Source organism: Typopeltis vanoorti, chromosome 4 (genome assembly GCF_054136105.1).
Source record: "Typopeltis vanoorti isolate ZY-2024b chromosome 4, IOZ_Tvanoo_1.0, whole genome shotgun sequence".
Classification (NCBI taxonomy): Eukaryota; Metazoa; Arthropoda; class Arachnida; order Uropygi; family Thelyphonidae; genus Typopeltis; species Typopeltis vanoorti.
This window is the reverse complement of record NC_143552.1, coordinates 84,075,612-84,098,951: the sequence shown is the minus strand read 5'-3', so window position 1 is coordinate 84,098,951 and position 23,340 is coordinate 84,075,612. Positions and strand designations below refer to the sequence as shown.

Here is a 23,340-nt window from a genome sequence, read left to right as displayed (position 1 = left end):
GATAGTTTTGCCATTTGGCATGAGTTCTTTTACAGGCCTACAAGTTTGCCAATAAGATCAACAACTTACACCATCTAATTCACTCTTGAATTAGAAGAGAACAATCGGATTTCCTTTTTACATCTATTCACCAACCAGGTGGTAGCCTTCACTTCTGTATTCAGAAAGAAAACACATACTGGACATAACAGTCATCCTCTTTCACACCATAATTGGCAAAAATCTGAACGTCGATTACGTTTTGCTATTTTTGGTCATAACAAAACGAATCGATGCACCACAGGTATGCGAACATCTCAACTGTGGCAAGACATCTGTAACAAGTCTGTAGTCTGTCTCTTATCCGCATTTCATCGTAAAAAAATGTTTTCAGTTGTTTTGTATCCATAAAAATTGGACAAGACACTAACTTTTAAAGATGAGAGTAGTTTTAGTCTTTCCTCTGATTATAGACACTTGATCTGGCATGCAAGTGGTACTGCTTACCATCGCAAGACTGTTCTTGGGATGGTAAGCAGTATGTTATTAATGAATGCACTGAGCTACAAGTGCTAGAAAAAGAGATTGCAAAAGGTTCTTCAATGTCATGTTCAATTGTCCCATGTTGCTGTAGGCAAAGAATTAATTTTATGACATTTAATAATTAAATGTTATTTTTACTAGAACCTTAATATAATATGATGCTCTACATCATGTAGGTGCAGTTCATGCATGCATTGTTGAACAAACCAGTTTCTGTTCCTGTCATACTGAAGATGTCCTTGATACTAGGGCACAATTTTTATATTAATAAAAATATATGCGCAAGTTAAATCCGTTTTATCTTATTAAACATCATATCTTAACTTCCTGTATGTCAAGTTACTATATCATACTCAGCTGGAATCCATCCACGTACAACAAATTCATCATCAAGTCAGCTTCAATATCTGGGGAAAATGTAAACCAATCAATGACTACCAATATGGATTTTGCCAATTAAGATCCACAGCAAATCTGCTTGTTTCTATACCCACCTCTGGACTCCTGCCATGGAAAAGGTTTTAGAAAAATTCATGCTGTTACACTTGACATTTCCAAGGCATTTGATAGGGTTTCAACTTCTCAACAAGTTGCCATCTTTTGGTATATCTTCCTCCCTTTGTAACTGATTGCTAGTTTTCTCTCAAGTCATTCACTATTTATAATACTGAAAGGTGTTCTTTCTTCAGATTTTCTTTTTAATGCAGATGTTCTTCAGGAATCTGATATTTCCCTTATCCTCTTCCTCTAAGGATTTGCTTGTCCTGACCTGAAACCTTGTTCACAATTTTGCTGGTGATGGCACTCTCCATTGATACAACCTTGCAGTATTCAAACATCTCAAGCTTCAAGATCATCTCTTAAATGCTGATTTCCACACCATCTTGCTTCATTGCGAGATAATGTAGAAATCTGGTGATGCTGAACTTGTCAAGATCAGACTTCACTTATTCTTTCTTGGCAGGAAAGTTGGCATCCATTTTTGCTCAAGACATTACTTTTCCTTTGTCCAGTTACTCACTCTGCACAAATTCCAAAATCTGAAATCTTGTTCTTGAATTTAGGATCGTGTACCTATTAATCTCTAAAAATTCTTGATTCTATTGAGACAGTGGCTCTTCAGCTACTGTCTTAGACTGTCAGTTTCCACATTATGTCTCATCTACAAATATTTCCATGGGCACTGTTGAAGTTTCTGTCACATTTTTACTAAACCTGCACCAATGGCTATCCGACATCTTTTTAACAGTTTAATTGCTTACCCACTGCACCAGTTACTCCAGTTATCTTTCATTCTGTCTACCTTGCTTCTACATGGAGAACAGCCTTCTCCATGCAGTAATCCCCTAATACCACAACCTCCAGCTCTTTAAGGGAAATATCCACTGATTAATTTGCTCTCGACTCTAGCCCACACATGGCATTTATTTGCTACAACCCTTTGCCTCTAACATGCAGGAGTGATAGTAACAAAAAATTTCTTGATTCCTGTACTATATTTAGCCTTCTTTAATTAACAGAAATGCTAATTGTAAATGGAGTTTTATGCTAATGATGCAGTGAAAATATCTTCATTTGCACTGAGCAACTCTGTAAAATGTCAAAAAAATTTGCAATCCAAAATTTATTAAATATACTGAAGTCTGAATATTTGAAAACCTAAGTACACACATTCCAAAATACAGGAAGGAATGTTAATTTACATGCAAATACTTGTGAAACTACACAGTGGCATCAAAAATGAGATAGAACACCAATTCAACTGATTGGTGAAAAACATACATACTTGCAAAATTATTTAAAATAAATTATCAGAAAATTTATTTTATCTGAAATATATATTGTACCACAAAACTTTCTAATTAAACTTTACTGCAATAAATAACTTTTATTATTAAAAGACCAGAAGATAAATGATAAAATATATATACAAAGAGCCAACAAGTTTCACTAGCCACTGTCTAGCATTTTCAAGGCTGAACTGGTGTGAAAACAAATGCATTGAGTTACATTTCAAAAAAACATACACTTCAGTAACTGTTAGGCCGTTACATTTGATTATTCTGTTGGAAGGCATGCATGTGTTCGAAAGCTTCAGTCAGATACCGGTACATGACCACGTGTTTTATAGTTGTTTGCATATTGTAATTCTGTTGAACTGAGAGAGATGATGAGAAAGGATACAACATACCAGGTATGAGCTTAACATTATTGACGCGAAGTGTAGAGATCAATTTGATGACATATCGAACAGTTTAGACTACACGACATGGAATGATATAGACCAAGTATTACATCGTAGCTACGAAAAAACTTTCACAACGAGTAAAATTAGACAAATTAAAAAATTCGAATTTCTATATAAGAAAAAATTTCAGTCGCATCACAATCTGCCTAACAACAAAGTAATTTTTAACTTTTCAGATTACAAGCTTTCTAATCACGAAATCAGAAATCTTAAAAAAGGGTTTCAACTTTGCCATCTCCCCTAATTTTATCCCTAAAATGGATTTCATATGTGGGATAGAAAAAAGTATTTTTCCTCTTCCGGAGGCTACAGCAAATGCGATCAGGTTCAAGAGTACGATTATTCTTGCTTCAGCAAAACCACCAATACCTAATATCACTCCTTATGATAAGAAAGCTCTCTGCAACTTACGTAACAACAAAGACATTATAATAACAAAAGCCGATAAAGGAAATTCAACGGTCATTCTCAACTCGAAAGATTACTTCGACAAGATTAATTTGTTACTAGCAGACATTTCCACTTACCAAGTCTTAGATAAAAATCCCATCATGAGTAATCATCTGGAGACTAACGCTCTTATCCACAATATGACCGGCTGGTCGGATGAACTTAAAAAACAACTTAAATCATTACATCCTATCACTCCACGCCTTTATGGAGCTCCCAAGATTCATAAAGAAAACGTTCCTCTTCGTCCAATAGTTGATGGAGGATCATCACCTACATACCTACTAGCAAAGCATCTGGCAAAATTAATGAAAGGAACAATTAGACACACAGAGACCTACATTAAAAAAACTCTCAACATTTTGTAGAAAAAATCAAGAGTATTAAAATATCAGAAATGGACATTATGGCTAGTCTGGAAGTAGTGTCCTTATTCAATAATGTACCGATCGTAGAGGTAGTTAACATTCTGCAAGATCTTTTCCCTCAAGACATCACACAACTGTTTCATCATTGCCTGAATTCAAATTTCTTCAAATTCAACAACACTGTATACAAACAATTGGAAGGACTAGCCATCAGTAGCCCTCTGTCACCACCATGCGCAGACTTTTTTATGGAAAAACTTGAAAAGGATATTCTTTCCACCATTGTACCAAAACCATCAATTTGGTGGAGATATGTCGATTACGTGTTCATCATCTGGAAAGACACCATGGAAAACCTTCTCGTATTTCTGAACAAAATCAACTCACTACACAATAAGATCAAATTCACTATAGAACTAGAGAAGAACAAAGAACTTCCTTATCTTGACATCCTAATGAAGAAAGAAGATAACAATTTCCAACTGTCCATTTACAGGAAACCCACAGATACTGGTAGATATCTACATTATTCGTCCAACCATCATAGATCACAAAAACACAGCATCATTCACATGCTCCGTAATAGAGCCTTAAGGTCGATTTCAAAAGAAACAGAGGTACAGAGAGAACTGTCACTAATATCTAACACTCTATCGCTTAATGGATACCCTTCTAACATTTTAAACAAATGGCTATTTAAAGATAACCACCACCAACGTGTTACAGTACCCCAATATGTGTCCACAGCTGTCATTCCATATATTAATTCAGTTTCCACAAAATTGGCAAGAATGTTAAAAGCTCATAACATCAGAGTGGTTTTTAAACCAACTACCATGATCAGACAAATCTTAGGATCACCTAAAGATGAGGTACCTTTCTTCAAATGTCCCGGAGTATATGAAATTCCATGCACGTGTGGCCTTTCTTACATTGGTCAGACTTTGAGAAGTTTTGAAATAAGACAGAAGGAACATGTGGGAGATGTCAATCATAATAGAATCATCACATCTGGTTTAGCACATCATTTCTCAACATCAAATCACATTATAGATTGGAAAAACAGTTCTATGCCTTACATCGAGAATGACTACAAATACAGAACTTTAAAAGAAGCAGCTGTGGTATTACGCACAGGCAATAATTTAAATAGAAATCAGGGCATTGTTCTTAAAGACATATGGAAAAATCTCATCATCTCTCTCAGTTCAACAGAATTACAATATGCAAACAACTATAAAACACGTGGTCATGTACCAGTATCTGAGTGAAGCTTTCGAACACATGCACGCCTTCCAACAGAATAATCAAATGTAATGGCCTAACAGTTACTAAAGTGTATGTTTTTTGAAATGTAACTCAATGCATTTGTTTTCACACCAGTTCAGCCTTGAAAATGCTAGACAGTGGCTTGTGAAACTTGTTGGCTCTTTGTATATATATTTTATCATTTATCTTCTGGTCTTTTAATAATAAAAGTTATTTATTGTAATACATCAGACCAAATATGTACAAGTTAAACTTTACTGCATTTGTTGTTTATGTGAGGAGGCAAACTAAGCAACCTATCTGATAAATTTATTTTCTGTTCATTAAAAAATAAATTACTGTTTCATTTATAAATATACATTTCACTCATTTCATTTTCACAAGATTTTTTTGTTACATTTATTGTGATCTGTTTATTCTAATAAAACGGTAGCTACCAATCCTCAATGCTTAACTAGTCAGTTACTGCAAGAAAACTTGGCATATGTTATAAAATATCTTTAGTAACAAAAACAAAGAAACGTTGTTGATGCTGCTCAAAAGATTTTTTTGTTGTTTCTTGTTTGCTACAAAATGAAGAAATACAAATATTTACAAAACAGAAGTGTTAATCACTATCTACCACCTAAAGACTCAAAACCCTGTTCACAGAATGAGTCTTAAGGTAGTAGATGAAGGTAATTAAAAGTCAAATAACCATGTCATCACAATGGGATTGGAATTCATAGCTTTATAGGTTGAAAAGAGAGGGAAGCTGTCTCCTTGATCAACAAAGATGAGCTAAGTATAAAATTGAAAAAGATTCCAAACAAAAATAAACAGTTGAGTTAATTTCGTTTATTTGATACTAGTTTTCAATTTTGAATGCTTTAATAGTGATATTCAGTTACTTGCAGATGATGCAAAGTTGGGGAGAAGGAACAATGAGGAATTAAGCTGAGATCGTGGCTTTGCCAGAGGATTGAATGTGCTGGCTAAATGGGCAAGCTATTGGGGTTGCCAGTTCAATATTGCAAAGTTTTAAATTTTGAGAAGCACAGATGGGATGCAGATTATACAATTGGCAGCAATATCTTATCTTGGAAGAAGTGGTGGAATTGAGGGATCTGGGAGTGATTGTGGATAAGGAATTAAAATTTCAGGGAGAAATTGGTAGAATCGTGAATACAACACAACAAATTATGGCAGTGATGTGGAGTACACCGACATGTTATGGTTCCAATATACGAGGGTGGTCTGAAAAGTTATCAGCCTAACAATGAAAAAACGAATTTATAATTTCAAAACTATTTTTATTTTTCAACATAATCTCCCTTGAGACTAATACATTTATTCCAGTAATGCTCCAGCACCATTATACCGTCCCTGTAGTGGTTCTCAGTAAGATCTGCAAACTTTCCCTCTCCATCTGCAATCACCTCTTGATTCGAAGAAAAACGCTGATCAGCGAGGAAGAGTTTTAGTTTTGGGAAGAAATAGAAGTCAGAGAGAGCCAAATCTGGGGAATAGGGTAGATATTCCAACAATTCATAGTAAAGATCCCTTAATTTTCCCATTGCCAAAACACCTTTGTGGGCAGGTGCACTGTTCTGATGAAAGATGATTATTTTTCCCCTATGCAACCCGGGTCTTTTCTCACGAATTTTTTCGTCTAGTCTGGTTAAAAGATTGGAATAATATTCCCTGGTTATTGTTTTACCCTTTTCAAGATAATTAATAAATAAAATGCCTTTAGCATCCCAAAACACCTTTCCTGCTGATAGAAGTGACTTTATCTTCTTTAGCACTGAACAACCGGCTTCAGTCTACTGTTTGGATTCTGGCGTGTAATGGTGAATCCAAGTCTCGTCCATAGTAATACATCGACGCACAAAGTCAGTTTTATTCTTGTTAAAATGCTCCAAGCACTGTTCAGAGATTTTCAAGCGAGTGCGTTTTTGATTTGCTGTGGGCAAGCCCAGCACCCATCTTGCGCAAAGCTTTTTTATTTGCAATTTTTCACACAAAATATATCCTACACGTTCTTTTGAAATGCCTATAGTCTCAGCAATTTCAAGCACTTTGACTCGCCGGGCATCCAATACCATATCGTGCACTTGTTCAATGATTTCTAGTGTTGTTACACTTTTTGGACATCCTTCACATGAATCATCTTCAAGGCTGGTACAGCCATGTTTAAACTCTGCAGCCCATTTCTTAATTGTTGAAAATACAGGAGAATAGTGCCCGTAAACTTTTATGAACTTCGAATGAATTTCTTTTGCTTAAACCTTCTTTTACAAAGAATTTTATAACCTCACGATACTCAATTTTATCCATTTCAAGGGATAGAGACAATGCTTTTGCTTCAGACAGCTGTATAAAACAAACTACTTGATACAATGACTTGCAATTTCACATGGATGCTTATGACAGATGTACCAACTTAGAAAAAAAAATCTTGTAGATAGTGTTGGTATCTATGGTCGAGGCTGAGAACTTTTCAGACCACTTCGTATAAGGCTATATACAGACTATTGTGCGGAGATTTGGTAAACTAGTTGCCAAAAAGGACGAGATATTGGAAAAGGTCCAGAGATCATTAACTATGGTGGTTTCTGGTCTCTGGAATGTCGAGTGTGACAAATTGAGGAAGTGCAAATTGAAGACTACTGCATAAAAGGAAGGGGGGGGGTATGATTGAGATATAAGTTAAGGAGTTATTACCAGATTAATGTGGATGACGTTTTACATAGGATGAAGGAAAACAAAGGGAAAAACAAGAAGTAATTTGTGGAAACTATATAAGGATGGTGTAAGTAGGGAGTGAGCAGCAGATTTTTTGCATGGAAAGTAGTGGGTGATTGAAATGCGTTGCCTGAGAATGTTGTGAATGCAGAGACTAAATATATTTAAGGCACGGTATGATGAACTGTAGGTGTAATGGTGGAGCCTCCCATGATGAATCATTTGACTCAATGGTGGTCTGATGATAATAATAATAATTTAAAAAATGTTTACTAATGCCAAACCAGATAACTATGAAAATGCAAGATGGCAATATTTTAATGTTACATTATGACTGCTATTGTCTGTTAATGAATTTTAATTAGTATTACTTCAATATAAAATTCTCAAATGATCCAGTCACAAAATTACCAATATATACATTATTGTGTGCACAAAAACATATATACTTAGTCATATAAAATATGAATAATATTTACATATTAAACAATCCAATTTTGTAGATTTTGAGTATCAACATTTCACTCAATCACAATTTCTAAAGTGTTTTTGTTCACACAACCACTGACAGTTTCTTATTCACATTATAAGAGAGCCTACAAATTCTCCATCCATTTGAATAAAGTGAACATGGTAGCCTATGTTTCTTTATTAGTATATGCCCGCAAAGTCTTAGGATCATAAAGACTACATATTTTATTGTACATAAACTTAAAAAAGAATAATAGATTATCATAGTGACCACTGTAAGGAGCATCTGGGTAAATGAGATTGTGAAGATCCACCAGAAAATAATAAATTGCCTCAATTGTTGCTAAATAAGTATTTGGCTTTCCTTGTTGGTGTCTCCAAAATAATGACCTATGTGAATTAAGAACTACAGACGACAGACCTGCAAAGTAGGCAGTTACTTTAACTATTTGTTATTTAGTATTTTATATACACTTTTTAAATACAATGGCATGCTAAATGTAAAATGCAAAATATCCAGTATGATTAAATCATTACATATTTGATTATGTGCGCATGTGCGCACAGGCATGCACCAACACATACACACACACACACACACACACACACATTCATGTCATCCCCACATGAAAAAGATTATAAACCTATGTACATCATTACAAAGTTATAATTAAGGAAACCCAGACTACAGGGTAAACATAGAACTCCTTTTTCAAGCCTAAAGAAACGATCCTGTCAACAAGCAGAAGTCTCATATCAAGTAATGGAAATCAGTGATTTCCTAAAATATATATTTCAAAAATAAATATGTCTGCAAATAATGACTAAAAGTATTATGTTGTCCTTTAGTACAATAACTAAATAACACATTTTCTTTAGTATAGTATAAGTAAAAAGAAAAGGTGTATTTGCAAATAATATATTAAGAGTACCATGCCATGCTAATGGGGACAAGATATTGATGCTCGTGAGATACTTGTTACATACTAAATTACACGTACACACAAGGAAATTGAAATAATAAACTTTAACTACCAAATATTTCAGTGAGAAATTTGCAGATCATCATCAGTGGCAAGATGGCTAGTTCCTTCCATTGATTACGACCTGTAAATTTCAGGTTGAAATATTTAGTAGTTAAAGTATTTTTTTATTTTGTTAGGGACAATATATGCCTGACATCCTATTATACCCTCTGAAAGCGCAACAATAGTGTCAGTACCAGATGTGCAGTATCTTTGCTTAAAAGTAAAACATGAATTTCATGTCGACTAAAATGAAAGTGTAGTATATGTTCTCACAAGTGAAACATTAAGTTTCACATACAAGATGTCACAAAAACCTACAAAACAATAGTGGTGTGTATCAGCAAGTGATTAGGGAGAAAGAAGTAATCTCTTAATGTTTCATGTTGGTTGTATTCATTGGGGAAAATGGTAAACAGAAGGCTGTTACAAAGATGAGATGTAGATAAAATGAAAGAAGAGGATGAGACATCACTTTGATAAGCATGAAGCAGGCCTATGTATGGATGTTGACCAGCAGTTGCTTGTGTTTTTACTTGATGAGAGGAAAATGAAAAGATGGTGGACTTGTTTTTTCTCCTGAAAATTGCCCTATCAGAGCACTAATAAGGTTTCTATAAAACCAAGTTACTTGGCCATGATAGGCCAATAAGCATAGGATGAAGATATAGAAATGCTGGACATATTTGACAAATGTCAAAACAGTGGATTAAAATATAGTTAATTCCAGAATCTAGCATCCTAGCAGCACAACATATGGAAGAAAGATGAAAAACCATGATTATCTGGGCGACCATGCGAAGACTAACTATTCTGTGATCATAAAAAACTCAGCCTAGGTAATGAAAATGCTGTGGATAAATGTATGTATGTATGTATCTATGTAATTTCTGCAAAAGCACATTTAAAAGTACATTATTATCTAGCCCAATTTTGCAAGTTGTTAAAAATGACTATCATGATGTTAATTTTAAAGCACACAGTTGGCAACTTTCAAAAGTAATTCAATCGGATTTATGGAAGTGTAGATGTATAATGCACTTAGATAAATGTCTCAAGAGTGATTGTAGATATTAAAGACTAACTCCAGTTGTTTTCCATATGAATACAAAGAAAAATGAAAATGATATGGAAAGAATCAAGAATACAGAAGAAAAGAATACAAGGTAAACATTTCCAAAACAATCAATGTTAGATAAGCTTAACTAAATAAAGTTTTTCACTTGATTACAATAACTGGTATAATTTACTTAACTAAATGAAGTTATATTGACAAAGTGATATTGTTTTTGCTGATATGTACTTTATTGTTGATATTCACTGAGATAATTCACATTTGCTGCATTTAATTAAGTGTAAGAGCTAATGTAGTGAAGAAGCACTATTATAAGTGATATCTCTCTATTTAGTTTACAAAAAATATCTGACAATCTTGAAAATTATTCTTTAACATAAATATTTCTCATTTTTACAGATCAAAATATGTCAGTCCTGTACTGCATTTCATCATTTCCTAACAAGTGGCAGGAAGGGTAATACTATGTTAGTTCAAAATAAAATAATTAATTTTTCATTATTAGTTTCCTATTAACAATTTTCTTCCAAACTGGTCTATTTATTTGTTACGTCTCTAGTTTGGTTCACAACATACAGTTCTCTCTTCTAATACACTCTAACTGCCTCCACTTATATTTTATGAATATTTTTCCTACTTTCAGTTTCACGTTTCTGCTTTGCTAATTTTTGTGATCACATTACACATTCCTCAATATTAATAATGCAAAGTTCCTTTCTGCTATCTTCATCTTTAATATGGTATGCATTTAAACCATCTGTTCACTCCATTTCCTAAAAACTCTCATATCTCTGGTCTCTAGTGGTTAATAAACTGCTTATTTGCAATCAACTCAACGATTCATATCTCAAAATTAGTCTGAATATTCTCTTGTAACTACTAGTAAATTCAGTGTTTTGGCTGATTGCTCTCCTCATCCATATAAATTTATCCCACTGTTTTACAAGCTTTGCTTATCCTATTACACCTTTGCCTGTTGTACCAACATAGCTAAAAATGTTTTAATTGTACTATAAGTTCATTACTGGGAATTGTAGGATTTTTGCTTTGTCCATTTCATAGTTTTCATCTCTTTATTGTTGATATTCATACCAAATTTGATACAGAAGTTATTTAATTTGGTTATAATCTATAGAAACTTGAAGTAGATTTTTTTAAGAGAACAATAATATATGCACAGAATAAAGAACAGAACTTAATTGAATTTATTCATTTATAAATTATAAACTATTCAAATGTAATTTATAAACACCTAACAATTAAAACTTTTAATAAATTTTTTCGGGGTGGAAGGGGTGGTGAAGCGCAATACATAGCCTCTCTCACTCAAATGTCAACCTCACCTTCCCGTGGTCCATCCTGTTCTAAAAGTACAAACGAGGCACTGGCGACCGAGTATGGGCAGTATAACCTTAACACCCTAACAGAGTAAATGCTGTTAGATCTGCCTGTCCAGAGGCATTAGGTAGCAGCCCTACCACTGGACTTACCCAGCGACAGGTTAGTAACCTGCCCTGGGGAAATTCAAAATACTTTCAAGTTTCATGCAAAGAAAAGCCGGATGGACTGTCAGGGAAAAGACCACAACCCAGGAAACGGTAAACGAAATTGGAAAAAGGAACACATAATGAAGATTGCAACATGGAATGTGAGAAGCATTGCACACAAAGAAGAAGAACTTGATAAACAACTAAACCAAGCTAACATAAAAATATATATAGTAACAGAAACAAAGAAAAAACAAAAAGGTACAAAAGAAACAAACAACTATATACAAATCTACAGTGGGGTAAAAAAAGAAGAAAGAGCAAAAGCAGGTATAATGATTATGGTACATAAATCCCTAAAGAACAATATTGTATATTACAACTATTTGAATGAAAGACTAATAGAAATTAGACTCAAGACATTAAGAGGCCACATAACAATAATTGGTGCATATGCACCAGAAGAGGGAAAAGAAGAAGACAGTAATATATTTTATAAAGAATTACAGAATGCCATAGATAAAACAAACAAAACTGACTATTTACTGCTAGCAGGAGATTTAAATGCCAGAATAGGAAACAAAAAATACAAAACAAACATAGGTAAATTTGGCGAAGATACGTGTAATCAAAATGGTCGCAGATTGCGCGATTTTGTCATTTATAACAACATGAGAATAATGAATTCAATGTTTAAACACAAGGAAATACATAAATATACTTGGTCAGCCAGAGGATACAAATCAGTAATCGACTACGTTATCACAAATTTTAAATTAGCGGAGTTAATTTTAGATGTAAGAGCATATCGAGGCTTTGAATTAAACTCTGATCATTATATGGTATCAGCAAAAATTCGTTTTAAACCAAAGTGGCTAAAAACACATAGAATTGAAAATTCTTACCAGCCAAGCTACAAAATTTCTTCATTACAGGATCCTCAAGTTAGACTACAATATCAAAAATGCACAAACTTAAAAACAGAAACCACACATGAATCAAGGGACATAGAAGATGAATGGGAAAATTTGAAACAAATTCTCACAAAAGCAGCAACAGAAACCTTAGGAATAAAGCACAAATGGATTAGAAAAAGAGGACTATGACTGGAACAAAGAAATAGAAAATATAATAAAAAACAAAAAGGACAGTTACCAGAAATGAGGAAACGAGAAGTAAGGAAAAAACATAGAGAAAGATGGAACAATTTCATAACAGAACTAGAAAAGGATTTATTTAAGCCACAACCTAAAACCTATAAAGTAATAAAATACATGAATAAAGAAATAAAAGAAAAGATAAAAATCCAAACAATAGATTTAGAAAAATGGGTGACCTATTTCCAAAATCTCTGGACAGATGAGAACAATGAATTAAAATTTTATAAGACAAAGAATGACCTAATAGAAAATATCACAATGTTAGAACTGAAAAATATAATAAAGAAGATGAAAAATAGGAAAACGCCAGGAGAAGACAATATAAATATAGAACTCTACAAAAATGCAGGTGAAAAATTTAATGAAAGACTTTTGAAATTTTTTAATATGGTTTGGATGTCCGGAAAAACCCCTAACCTCTTGGAAAAAAGCACTGGTCATCCCAATCTATAAAAAAAGGAAATAAAGACAATTGCAATAATTATAGGGGAATTAGCCTGCTGAATACAGGATATAAAATATATGCAGGAATATTAAAAGAGAAACTAAGCAGCATTGTAGAAAACAAATTACTAGAAGAACAAAATGGCTTCCGAAAAGGCCGATCCTGCATAGATCCAATTTTTACTTTAAAATTATTAATAGAAAAGAGAAGAGAATTTCAAAAAGAAACACGTGGCGTTTATTGATTATGAAAAAGCTTTTGACAAAATTAGTCGACAAAAATTGTTTAAAATATTAACCAATTTAAACATACCAAACCAACTTTTACAATCTATTCAAGAAATATATACAGGAAATAAAATAGCAGTTAAATTAGAACACACCTCAGAATGGAAAGATATATCAAGAGGAGTACGACAAGGATGTACCCTCTCACCTCTGCTTTTCAATATATATATAAATGAAATATTAACAATCTGGAAACAGCATAACCCATTTGGTATACAAATGACCCCGCAAATGAAGATAGAAACACTACTATTTGCAGATGATCAAATAGTATTAGCTGCATCAGAAGATGACTTACAAAGATCATTAAAATCATTAAATGATATCTCAAAGCAATAAAATATGACAATATCCAAAGAAAAAACAAAAATAATGGCATTCAAAGGAGAAAACCCAATAAGAAGTAAAATAGTGATAGATAATAAAATACTAGAACAAGTAAACACTTTCAGATACTTGGGATGTGATCTATCATACGAAGAAGAAAAAGACATAGACACTAAAATATCAAACTTTGTCAAAGTAAATGGCATAATAAACAGTATATTTAAGCCATCCCTGGTACAAAAACACACTAGAATCAGACTATATAATGTCTTGTCAAAACCAACTCTACTATACGGAAGCAAAACATGGACCATGAAAAGGAAAGATGAAAAACGAATTCAAACAGCAGAAATGAAGTTCCTCAGAAAAACAGCTGGATATACCAAGCGGGACCACAAAACAAATGAAGAAATCTTACAATCCCTAAAAATCAAACCAATTAATTACTACATAAGACAGTATAAACAAAAATGGCTAGAACATTTAAATCGAATGGACAACAGCAGACTACCAAAAATATTATACAGATACAAAATAAGTGGAAAAAGAAGAATTGGAAGACCAAGAAAGAGATGGCATGAGACCGGAACAGGCCACATGGCCTATATTCCATGTTAGGAAGAAGAAGAAGAAATAAATTTTTTTTCATTTTCAAGAAATTATTCATTTATTGAAGCAAAACACTTTTTGTGACAAATAAACAGTCTGTAGTAAAAATAATCATTATCATCAAATTCCTGCCATGTACCCTCAAGGGGTGTACAGGATATGATAGTAATACATGAAAAATTTACACCATTACTAACTTTCTATCTACAATTTTCCTCCAAATCGGTCTGTTACTTGTCAAGACTCCAACATTATCCAATCTTATATTTCTATCGTCTAAGGCACTTTGTACAGTATCAATCCACCTATATTTTGGTCTTCCTCTGGGTCATTTTCCTGCCAACCCGGCAGAGAACACTTGTTTTGCTAATCTTTCCTCGCCCATTCTATTTAAGTGACCATACCACCTGAGATTAGCTCTGCTAACGCATTCCTGGATGCTCACAATGTCAAGTTCTTTCCTAATATCCTCGATTTTAATATGATATTGCCATTGATGCCATCTGTTCACGCCTATAATCTTTCTCGAGACGCTCATATCTGCAGTCTCTAGTCTTTGGTCAAGTGTTTTACTTCTGACCCAGCTCTCAGATCCATAAGTTAAAACTGGTTTGAACACTGTCTTGTATACAGCTAATTTAGTGTTCTGACTAATTTCTTTTTTATTCCATATGAATTTATTCAGTTGACTTCCTACCATACCAGCTTTGTTGATTCTGATGTCTCTTTCCATATTTAATTTACCATCTTCACTAAAAATCGTGCCTAAGTAGCTGAAATGTTTTACTTGTTCCACAGGTTCTCCGTTCAGAACGCAGTTGATATTTTCAACGATTCTGATTATTTTCATTGTCTTTGTCTTTTTTTTGCTGACCTTCATACCATATCTACTACAACAGTTATTCAATTTAGTCAGGGAATCTTGCAAACTTGTTGCGGATTTATTTAGAAGTATAACATTGTCCGCATAAAGCAAAGAGCTGACATTAACATCCCCAATTTTGATACCGTGTTTAATACCACTTTCCTTCATAATGTGAACCATATAAATAATGAATAACAGAGGGAATAATGTACATCCTTATCTCACACCAGATTTAACATTAAACCATCTCCCTGTACTTCAATTCTAACTGCTGACTTACAACTCAAATAAAGACTAAGTGTTGCTTGATATAATGCCCCATTGGCACCATATAACTGTAACGTTTCAAATAGCTTCTCTCTTGGCACCTTGTCATATGCCTTTTCCAGATCAACAAAACTTAAATGTAGATCTTTGTTATATTCCCAAGCTTTCTCAACTATTTGTCGTAAAGTGAAGATCTGATCCTGACAGCCTCTATTTGGCCTGAATCCAGCTTGTTCCTCACCAAGCTTCTCTTCCATAATTCTTCTCAACCGTTTCTCAAGTATACTTGCATAAATCTTGCCAGGAACTCTCAGTAGGAAAATACCTCTGTAATTCTCACATTCAGTTTTATTTTAATTTTTATATATGGGCACTATTAGAGCTCTACTCCAATCTTCAGGAATTCGTCCCTCTGTCTAGGCTTTCTGAACTATGCAGTGCAGCCACTGTAAGACTTTTATACCTACATACTTCAGCATTTCTGGTCGAATATCATCTACTCCTGCTGCCTTTCCACATTTCAAGCCTTTGATGGCTTTTTTAACTTCAAGTGTGGATATGTATTCCTGTTGAGTGTTTTTTTACCACTGTGCTATCACTGCTTGTTTCATTTAGCAATTTTTCAAAGTAATTTTTCCATTCTTCAAGGATATCTTTTTCTCCAGTTTTCATATCACCTCTATCATCTCTAATTCCTTTTACAGCATTCTTTCCTCGATTTCTAAACTTCTTCAACAACCTCCAGAATATCTTACCATCTTCTTGATATTTATTTTCTATGTTCTTAGAATATAGAGCACAATCTGACTTATTCGCCAGGAACTTTTGATATACTTTCTTCTTTTCCTTCACTGCCTCTTTAATTTCCTGTGTCCACCATGGAGTTCTGATTTTTCTATCCTTGCAGACAACCTCACCGCATGCCTCTCTGGCTGAATCAATCAGGGTTTGCTTCAAGGCTTGCCACTGAATCTCCAAGGTTTGGCTCGTGTTCTCAAACTCTTTCATTTTTTCTTCAATAATCTTTGTGTATTTTAGTCTACAGTTCACATCTGAGAGCTGCTCAACTTTTATTCACTTTAAAACTTTTTTACATGTTATTTTTTTCAATATGAAATTCAATTTTATCCTGCTCAAGACTAAATAGTGATCACTTCTAATTTCAAAAATCCTCTGTACACTCTGGTGTCCTGCACCAGGGAGAAAACATCACTATCAACAATAACATAGTCAATGAGACTTTTCTTATTCCTAGCCTCTTCTCTCCATGTGAATTTGTGCACATTTTTATGTTGGAACATGGTGTTAGTAATAACCAGTCCATGTCCTGAGCAGAAATCCAACAGGTATTTGCCATTATTATTAGCTTTCCTCTTTTTTCCAAATTTTCCCAAAACATTTTTGTATGTCTGACAATCATTTCCTACTCTGTTATTTAGATCTCCAACAAAGACCAACTTTTCCATTTTCATTGTGTCAGTTGCTTTATCTAAAGCATCGCTTCCCAAACTGTGGGCCACAGCCCCCTTGGGAGCCGCAGGTTTTGTTGAGGGAAGCCGTGCAAGCACCGAAATACGCAGGAAGAAAAATTTGTGAACCCGCACCAATGTGTGATTTTTTTCCATTATAATATAAAAAATAACAAAAAAGAAACTTATTTAATTTTTATTATTTATTATTATTTCTTTTTTGTTATTTTTTATATTATAATGGAAAAAAATCATACATTGATGCGGGTTCACAAATTTTGCTTCCTGCGTATTTCAGTGCTTAATGAATATTAGTATATATATGCTTATTCATATAAGTTTCATTTCAAAGCAGAAATCTAAGAATTGCAGTTTCAAATATTTCACCTGATATTGACTTTTTGTGTAGCAGAATTGAAACACATTAAATTTTTATTAAACTTCATTTATGTTTTTAATTCTTTCTTCATTACTAATCGTTTTACGTTTTCATGTGCTTGTACTACAAATTATCGATACAATATATCTATCTATATAAAAATATAAGATAATGTGTCATGTTAAATGTGTATGTAAGATGCTAAAAATGTAATATTTGCATTTGATTTTTGCAATATTCGCTGTGTATGTTTTGTTGAATATAAATACAATAAATACTATAATAATATATGTCTATATTACGAATTTTTTTTTTGAGGGGGCCATGAAATATTTTAATTTTTCCAAAGGGGGCCCTGACATCCAGAAGTTTGGGAAACACTGATCTAAAGCATCAAAAAATTCCTCCACTTCTACCTTAGTAGAACCTTCTGTGGGACCATAGGCACAAATAAGTCTCATTGTCCAGTTCCCCATTCTCATATTTGCCCACATCACTCTACTTGAGACTGCCTACCATTCAAGAAGATTAGTCTCATATTTAGTATTGAATACTATGGCTACTCCTTCTTTTACTTGATTGTCATTGCCTGAATATAATATTTTGAATTTATTGCTCAGAAAGATCTCACCAGTTTTTGTCTTTTTTGTTTCAGTCACCCCTATTATGTCGATCTGGTACTTATCTAATTCCTCAGCTAGCTCCATTTCTTTGCCATTCAGGCTTCTTATGTTGATAGTACCAATCTTTAACTCTGGTGATGTTGAGTTGCAGTGTGTTTTCAGATTTGTTCCAGTAGCTGACTTTTCGCTGTTCGCCCTGGTTTCCTGGCGAAAACAACGGGGCATTGCTTAACCGGGCGATGCCCCAGCCGGCATGAAACTTTGTCATGTTGTACCATCATTTTGTATTTTGGTTTAAGCCAATAAGAATACAATTTGGTCTGCTAAATCCCAAATTGCCAGCCCGTCCTCGTTCATTCAGTATCCAGGTAGATACCCAACAGGGTGCACCATGAGAAGGTGAGGATTGGACATTAGATCAGAAGCCCTGGTCGGTTCTCCGCATTCCTTTAAAGGCTATGTAGAGATCTCTTCTCAGTTATATAGCTTTGACCCTTATCAAACATATGAAATTCAACCACTTCTCAGAAAGGACCGCACAATGGCCTTTTAATTCCTATAATCCTAGTTCAAATAACAAAGAAACCGTATTGTTGAGTCCCAAACCCATATATTTCCTGCATCTCAGAGGCCACCTCCAGAACTCCCAAGAAACACAATTGAACGCCCCCCCCCACCCCACCACCAATCAACAAACCATTATCACGGCCTCCATCCTTCAAAAATAAACGTTCTCCTCCAGCTTCCTCCAGTGTCCACCAAATCCCCTGTGACTGTCACAGCTCCCACCCTGGACAAAGTGGATGCTCAGCAGAAAAGAAAACACAAGAATATCTTACATTAGCAACAAGAAATCTGAGAGATCTCCCTTAGCACAGAATAGATACAGACTACAATATCCTATGGTCTGAACCATGCTTACATATTCTGTGCCATATAAATTTGAATGTTTGTTTAAAGAAAGCACTGAGGCCTTATTTCACCATTCCAAACTTAAATCAGAATGACTGCCTCTCATTATCTAAGATATGGGAAAGTCTTATTCTAATCACACATCACTATTTTCTTTTTTAATACAGTTTATTAATAAAAAAATAAAATAAAATAAATTTACCTTTTTTTTTAAATTAATTAATTGTAGTCTGTACTTATTCCAAGCCATGCCAAGTCAGATCTCTCAGATTTCCTGGCGCTAATGTAAGATTGGAGTCCTTGTTTCTCCTTTCTACTGATCATCCAGTCCGTCCGAAATAAGAACGATGACAGCCACAAGAAACCCAGCAGACACCAGGAAGAGCCAGAGGAGAACGTTCATCCTTGGAAGACGGAAACCAAGATGACAATTTGTTGATCGAAAGAAAAGTAGCCACTAAATTGTATTTCTTAAGAATTTTGGAAACTGGTTCTGAGTAAAGTAGATAATACAGTGTTTCCTTAGTTATACCATTTCGCTGGTATATGTATATAACATCAGGCGACTCATTGCCACTGATGATGGCCTGTAATATTCAGGCTGAAATATATTGCTTTAAATAAATATTATTATTCATGTGTAGAGGCTTAAGTGCTGTGAGGACATCATGTTGGAGGCTTAATGGATTTTTTACAACACTCAGAAAGGATTAAAACAGAATTTAATACTTCCTATATTTCGTCCTAGTCACTAGGACATCTACGGGGATTACAAAAACAACTAATGTAACATTAACACAAATACCATACTATACTAAGCCCAACCACGTGGGTGACACTAAAGTCCTATCTAGGTGGAGCGCCCTCTAAGGGCGGTTGTAGGTGGCCTGGAATGTAAGGCGGGACCTCTGGTGATGAGTGTTTCCAAAATCTTCGGAAACTTAATGCGACCGTATTTATTAAGATTTGGTTGATTTCTGAGAGCTGCTGCTGCTTCTAAGAATAGTCTCTCTTTCTTGAATTTGCTGTGGTGGAGCATGGTGGTTTTCTTCCATGATACCCTGTGAGTGGTGTCCAAGACATGGTCAGCCAAGCCTGAATGACCATAGTTGTGTTTACAGATGTAAGACTGGTGTTCCTCCAGGTGGATGGATGCTGATCTGCCTGTTTGTCCAAAGTATGCCAGCTTACAGGAACAGGGTACTTTGTAAACTCCAGGCAGAGAGAGGAGGGAGCTGTTCTTTCGTAGAACAGATACGGGTAGCTAGTTTGCAGTGAGTTATTTTTTCGGATGTGCCACGGATGTAGGGCATGGTGATGGCATTTTTAAAATCTTTTTGATGAGAAGGATGGGGAATGGGGGAGGAACTGATTTTTTTTTTATACTGCGATCGCTGTAGCCATTGGAGAGGAAAGTGCTGTGTGTGTGGTTAAGCTCAGTAGTGAGGGCGGTTTCACTGGAACAAAGATTGTGAGCTCTCTTGGTAAGAGTTTTAATAATGCCATACTGTTGAAAGGGGTGGTGGTGGGAGAGTTTGTGAATGTATCTGCCTGTGTGTGTGTGGGTTTTCTGTATACAGTGAAGGAAAGTGTACTGTTAGCAAGCCTGTAACTAAGGTGTCTAGGAAGGGTAAACAATTGTTCTTTTCCTTTTCCATAGTAAACTGGATTCTTGGATGTAGGCTATTGAGATGACTGAGGAAGAAGTCTAATGTGTCTGGGCCATGACGCCAAATAGAGAACACATCATCTGCATATCTTAGCCAGATAGAAGGTTTGAGTGGGGCTGAGTCTATGGCTTGTTTTTCGAAATCTTCCATATAGAAATTGGCAAGAGGGGGTGAACTCATGCCGGTTTCCTCTATCTCCTTGTAGATTTTGTTCTTCCAAGAAAAATACCCAGTGTTAATGTCAAAGGAAAAGAGATCTAAGATGGCAGACAGAAAAACGTTTTCTAAGAGAGATAAGGTGTCAGTTAAGGGAATATCAGTAAACAAAGAGGAGATATCAAAGCTTACCAATATGTCTGCGTTATTCAAGGTTAAATTTTCTATGAGGACTTTAAAGTGGGTCGAGTTTTTTATATAGGAAGTGGACCTTCCAGTGAGGGGAGTCAGAGAGTTGGCCAGCTGTTTAGACAGTCTGTAGCAAGGTGCATTGGTGGCATCTACTATAGGTCTGAGTGGGGAATTGGGTTTGTGGATTTTTGTAAACCGTATATTCGGGGGGGGGAGCGGAAAGGTTTAAGTTTTTTTGTGATGTCAGGGGGCAAGGAAGATACTTTTTTAAGTGAGATTTTTAATTTCTTAACTTGTGTTTTTTGTGGGGTTGTGTTCTTGCGGGATGTAGGTAGTGCGATCGCGGAGGATAATATTCATTTTACGATTGTATTCACTGGTATTAAGAACGATTATCGCATTACCCTTATCCACTCTGGTGATGACGATACTTTTTTCTTTCCGTAATTTCAGGAGGCGAAGAATGAGTGAAGATGTTGGCTATGTCAAGTCTGATGTTGTTGGCTATCTCCGACGGTAAGCGACCGATCCCACGTTCGATGTTAACCATTACATCAAGCACTGCCACTTCCTTTTCCGTCGCTCCAAAACATCAAGAAATATAACAACCTGGTTAAAGACAAACCACAACCACAAATTCAACCGCTCCAGACAGTAGTAAACCTCTCTTCCAAAAGGCTCAACAACGATGCCGTCAGCACCCTTTGCCTTGGCCGTAATTTTGCCGTCACTCCGAAGGAAGTGCTGGTGCTTGATGTAATGGTTAACATCGAACGTGGGATCGGCCGCTTACCGTTGGAGATAGTCAACAACATCAGACTTGACGTAGCCAACATCCTTGCTCATTCTTCGCCTCCAAAAAGTATGCCCAACGCACGGCTCTCCTGAAATTACAGAAAGAAAAAAGTATCGTCCTCACCAGAGCGGATAAGGGTAATGCGACAGTCGTTCTGGCATGCCACAGGCACATCCGAAAAAATAGCCAAGATTCTAAAAAAGTACAACCTACACACAGCATATAAGCCACACTGCAAACTAGCTACCCTTAGCTGTTCTATGAAAGAACAGCTCCCTCCTCTCTCTCTCTGCCTGGAATTTACAAAGTACCCTGTTCCTGTAAGCTGGCGTACTTTGGACAGACAGGCAGATCAGCATCCATCCGCCTGGAGGAACATAAGTCTTACATCTGTAAACACAACTATGGTCATTCAGGCTTGGCTGACCATGTCTTGGACACTACCCACAGGGTATCATGGAAGAAAACCACCATGCTCCACCACAGCAAATTCAAGAAAGAGAGACTATTCTTAGAAGCAGCAGCAGCTCTCAGAAATCAACCAAATCTTAATAAATATGGTCGCATTAAGCTTCCGAGGATTTCGGAAACACTCATCACCAGAGGTCCCACCTTACGTTCCAGGCCACCTACAACCACCCTTAGAGGGCGCTCCACCTAGATAGGACTTTAGTGTCACCCACGTGGTTGGGCTTAGTATTGTATGGTATTTGTATTAATGTTACATTAGTTGTTTTTGTAATCCCCGTAGATCCTGGTGACTAGGACGAAATATAGGAAGTATTAAATTCTGTTTTAATCCTTTCTGAGTGTTGTAAAAAATCCATTAAGCCTCCAACATGATAAATATTATTAGTTATTTCCTTATGTTTTTCATGTGAATTAAAGAAACCTCTCATGGCATAAGTATCTCTTAAAGAACAATTCAAATATAGACTAAGTAATGTCTGATAATGTCCCATTTCTACCATATAACCAAAATGCTTTTAACAGCTTTACTCTTGGCACCTTGTCATATGCCTTTTCCAAATCTACAAAACTTAAATACAGATCCTTGTTATATTCCCAGGATTTCTCAACTATTATCTTAATGTGAAAATCTGATCCTGACAACCTTTCTTTGGTCTGAACCCAGCTTGTTCTTCTTAAAGCTTGCTCTCCACAATTTCTCTTAGCCACATCTCAAGTATACTTGAATACATGTTACCAGGAAGACTCCTCCCACATTCTAATATTCAACTTTATTTCCCTTTTTTTAACTAATAAAATAATAATAATAAATAATTTGTCAAGACCAATACATTTCATCTTGCATAAAAGGATTGATAAACAAACTTCTTTTTAATAAAAGAGCATTTAAATATGGTACAAACTTAGTACCATATTTAATAACTTAATAATATAACTTAATAACTTGTCATACACTTTAATCTATTTAGTTAGATTTTACTGAAATCCTAATTTATCACCAAAACAAAACTTCAATTAGCAATGCTTGCATTATAAATTACTTGATATTGAGACATAACTGCTATTGAGTG

At 35.0% G+C, this 23,340-nt stretch overlaps 1 protein-coding gene across 3 annotated transcripts in view; it reads right to left on the bottom strand.

The window, feature by feature from the left end:
* Positions 1-4,985: 4,985 nt before the first annotated feature.
* The window catches only part of LOC150107462 (tRNA-uridine aminocarboxypropyltransferase 1), a 90,853-nt gene continuing 72,498 nt past the window's right edge, over positions 4,986-23,340 (bottom strand). For 2 of the 3 annotated variants that reach the window (XM_090391311.1, XM_090391310.1), the window contains exon 6: positions 4,986-8,476. In XM_090391311.1, the coding sequence (XP_090247437.1) occupies positions 8,223-8,476 (254 nt within the window). In that variant the 3' untranslated portion in view covers positions 4,986-8,222. Of the gene's footprint in view, positions 8,477-19,187; positions 19,390-23,340 lie in introns of all 3 variants that reach the window. The other variant, XR_016548196.1, reaches the window with a different exon arrangement.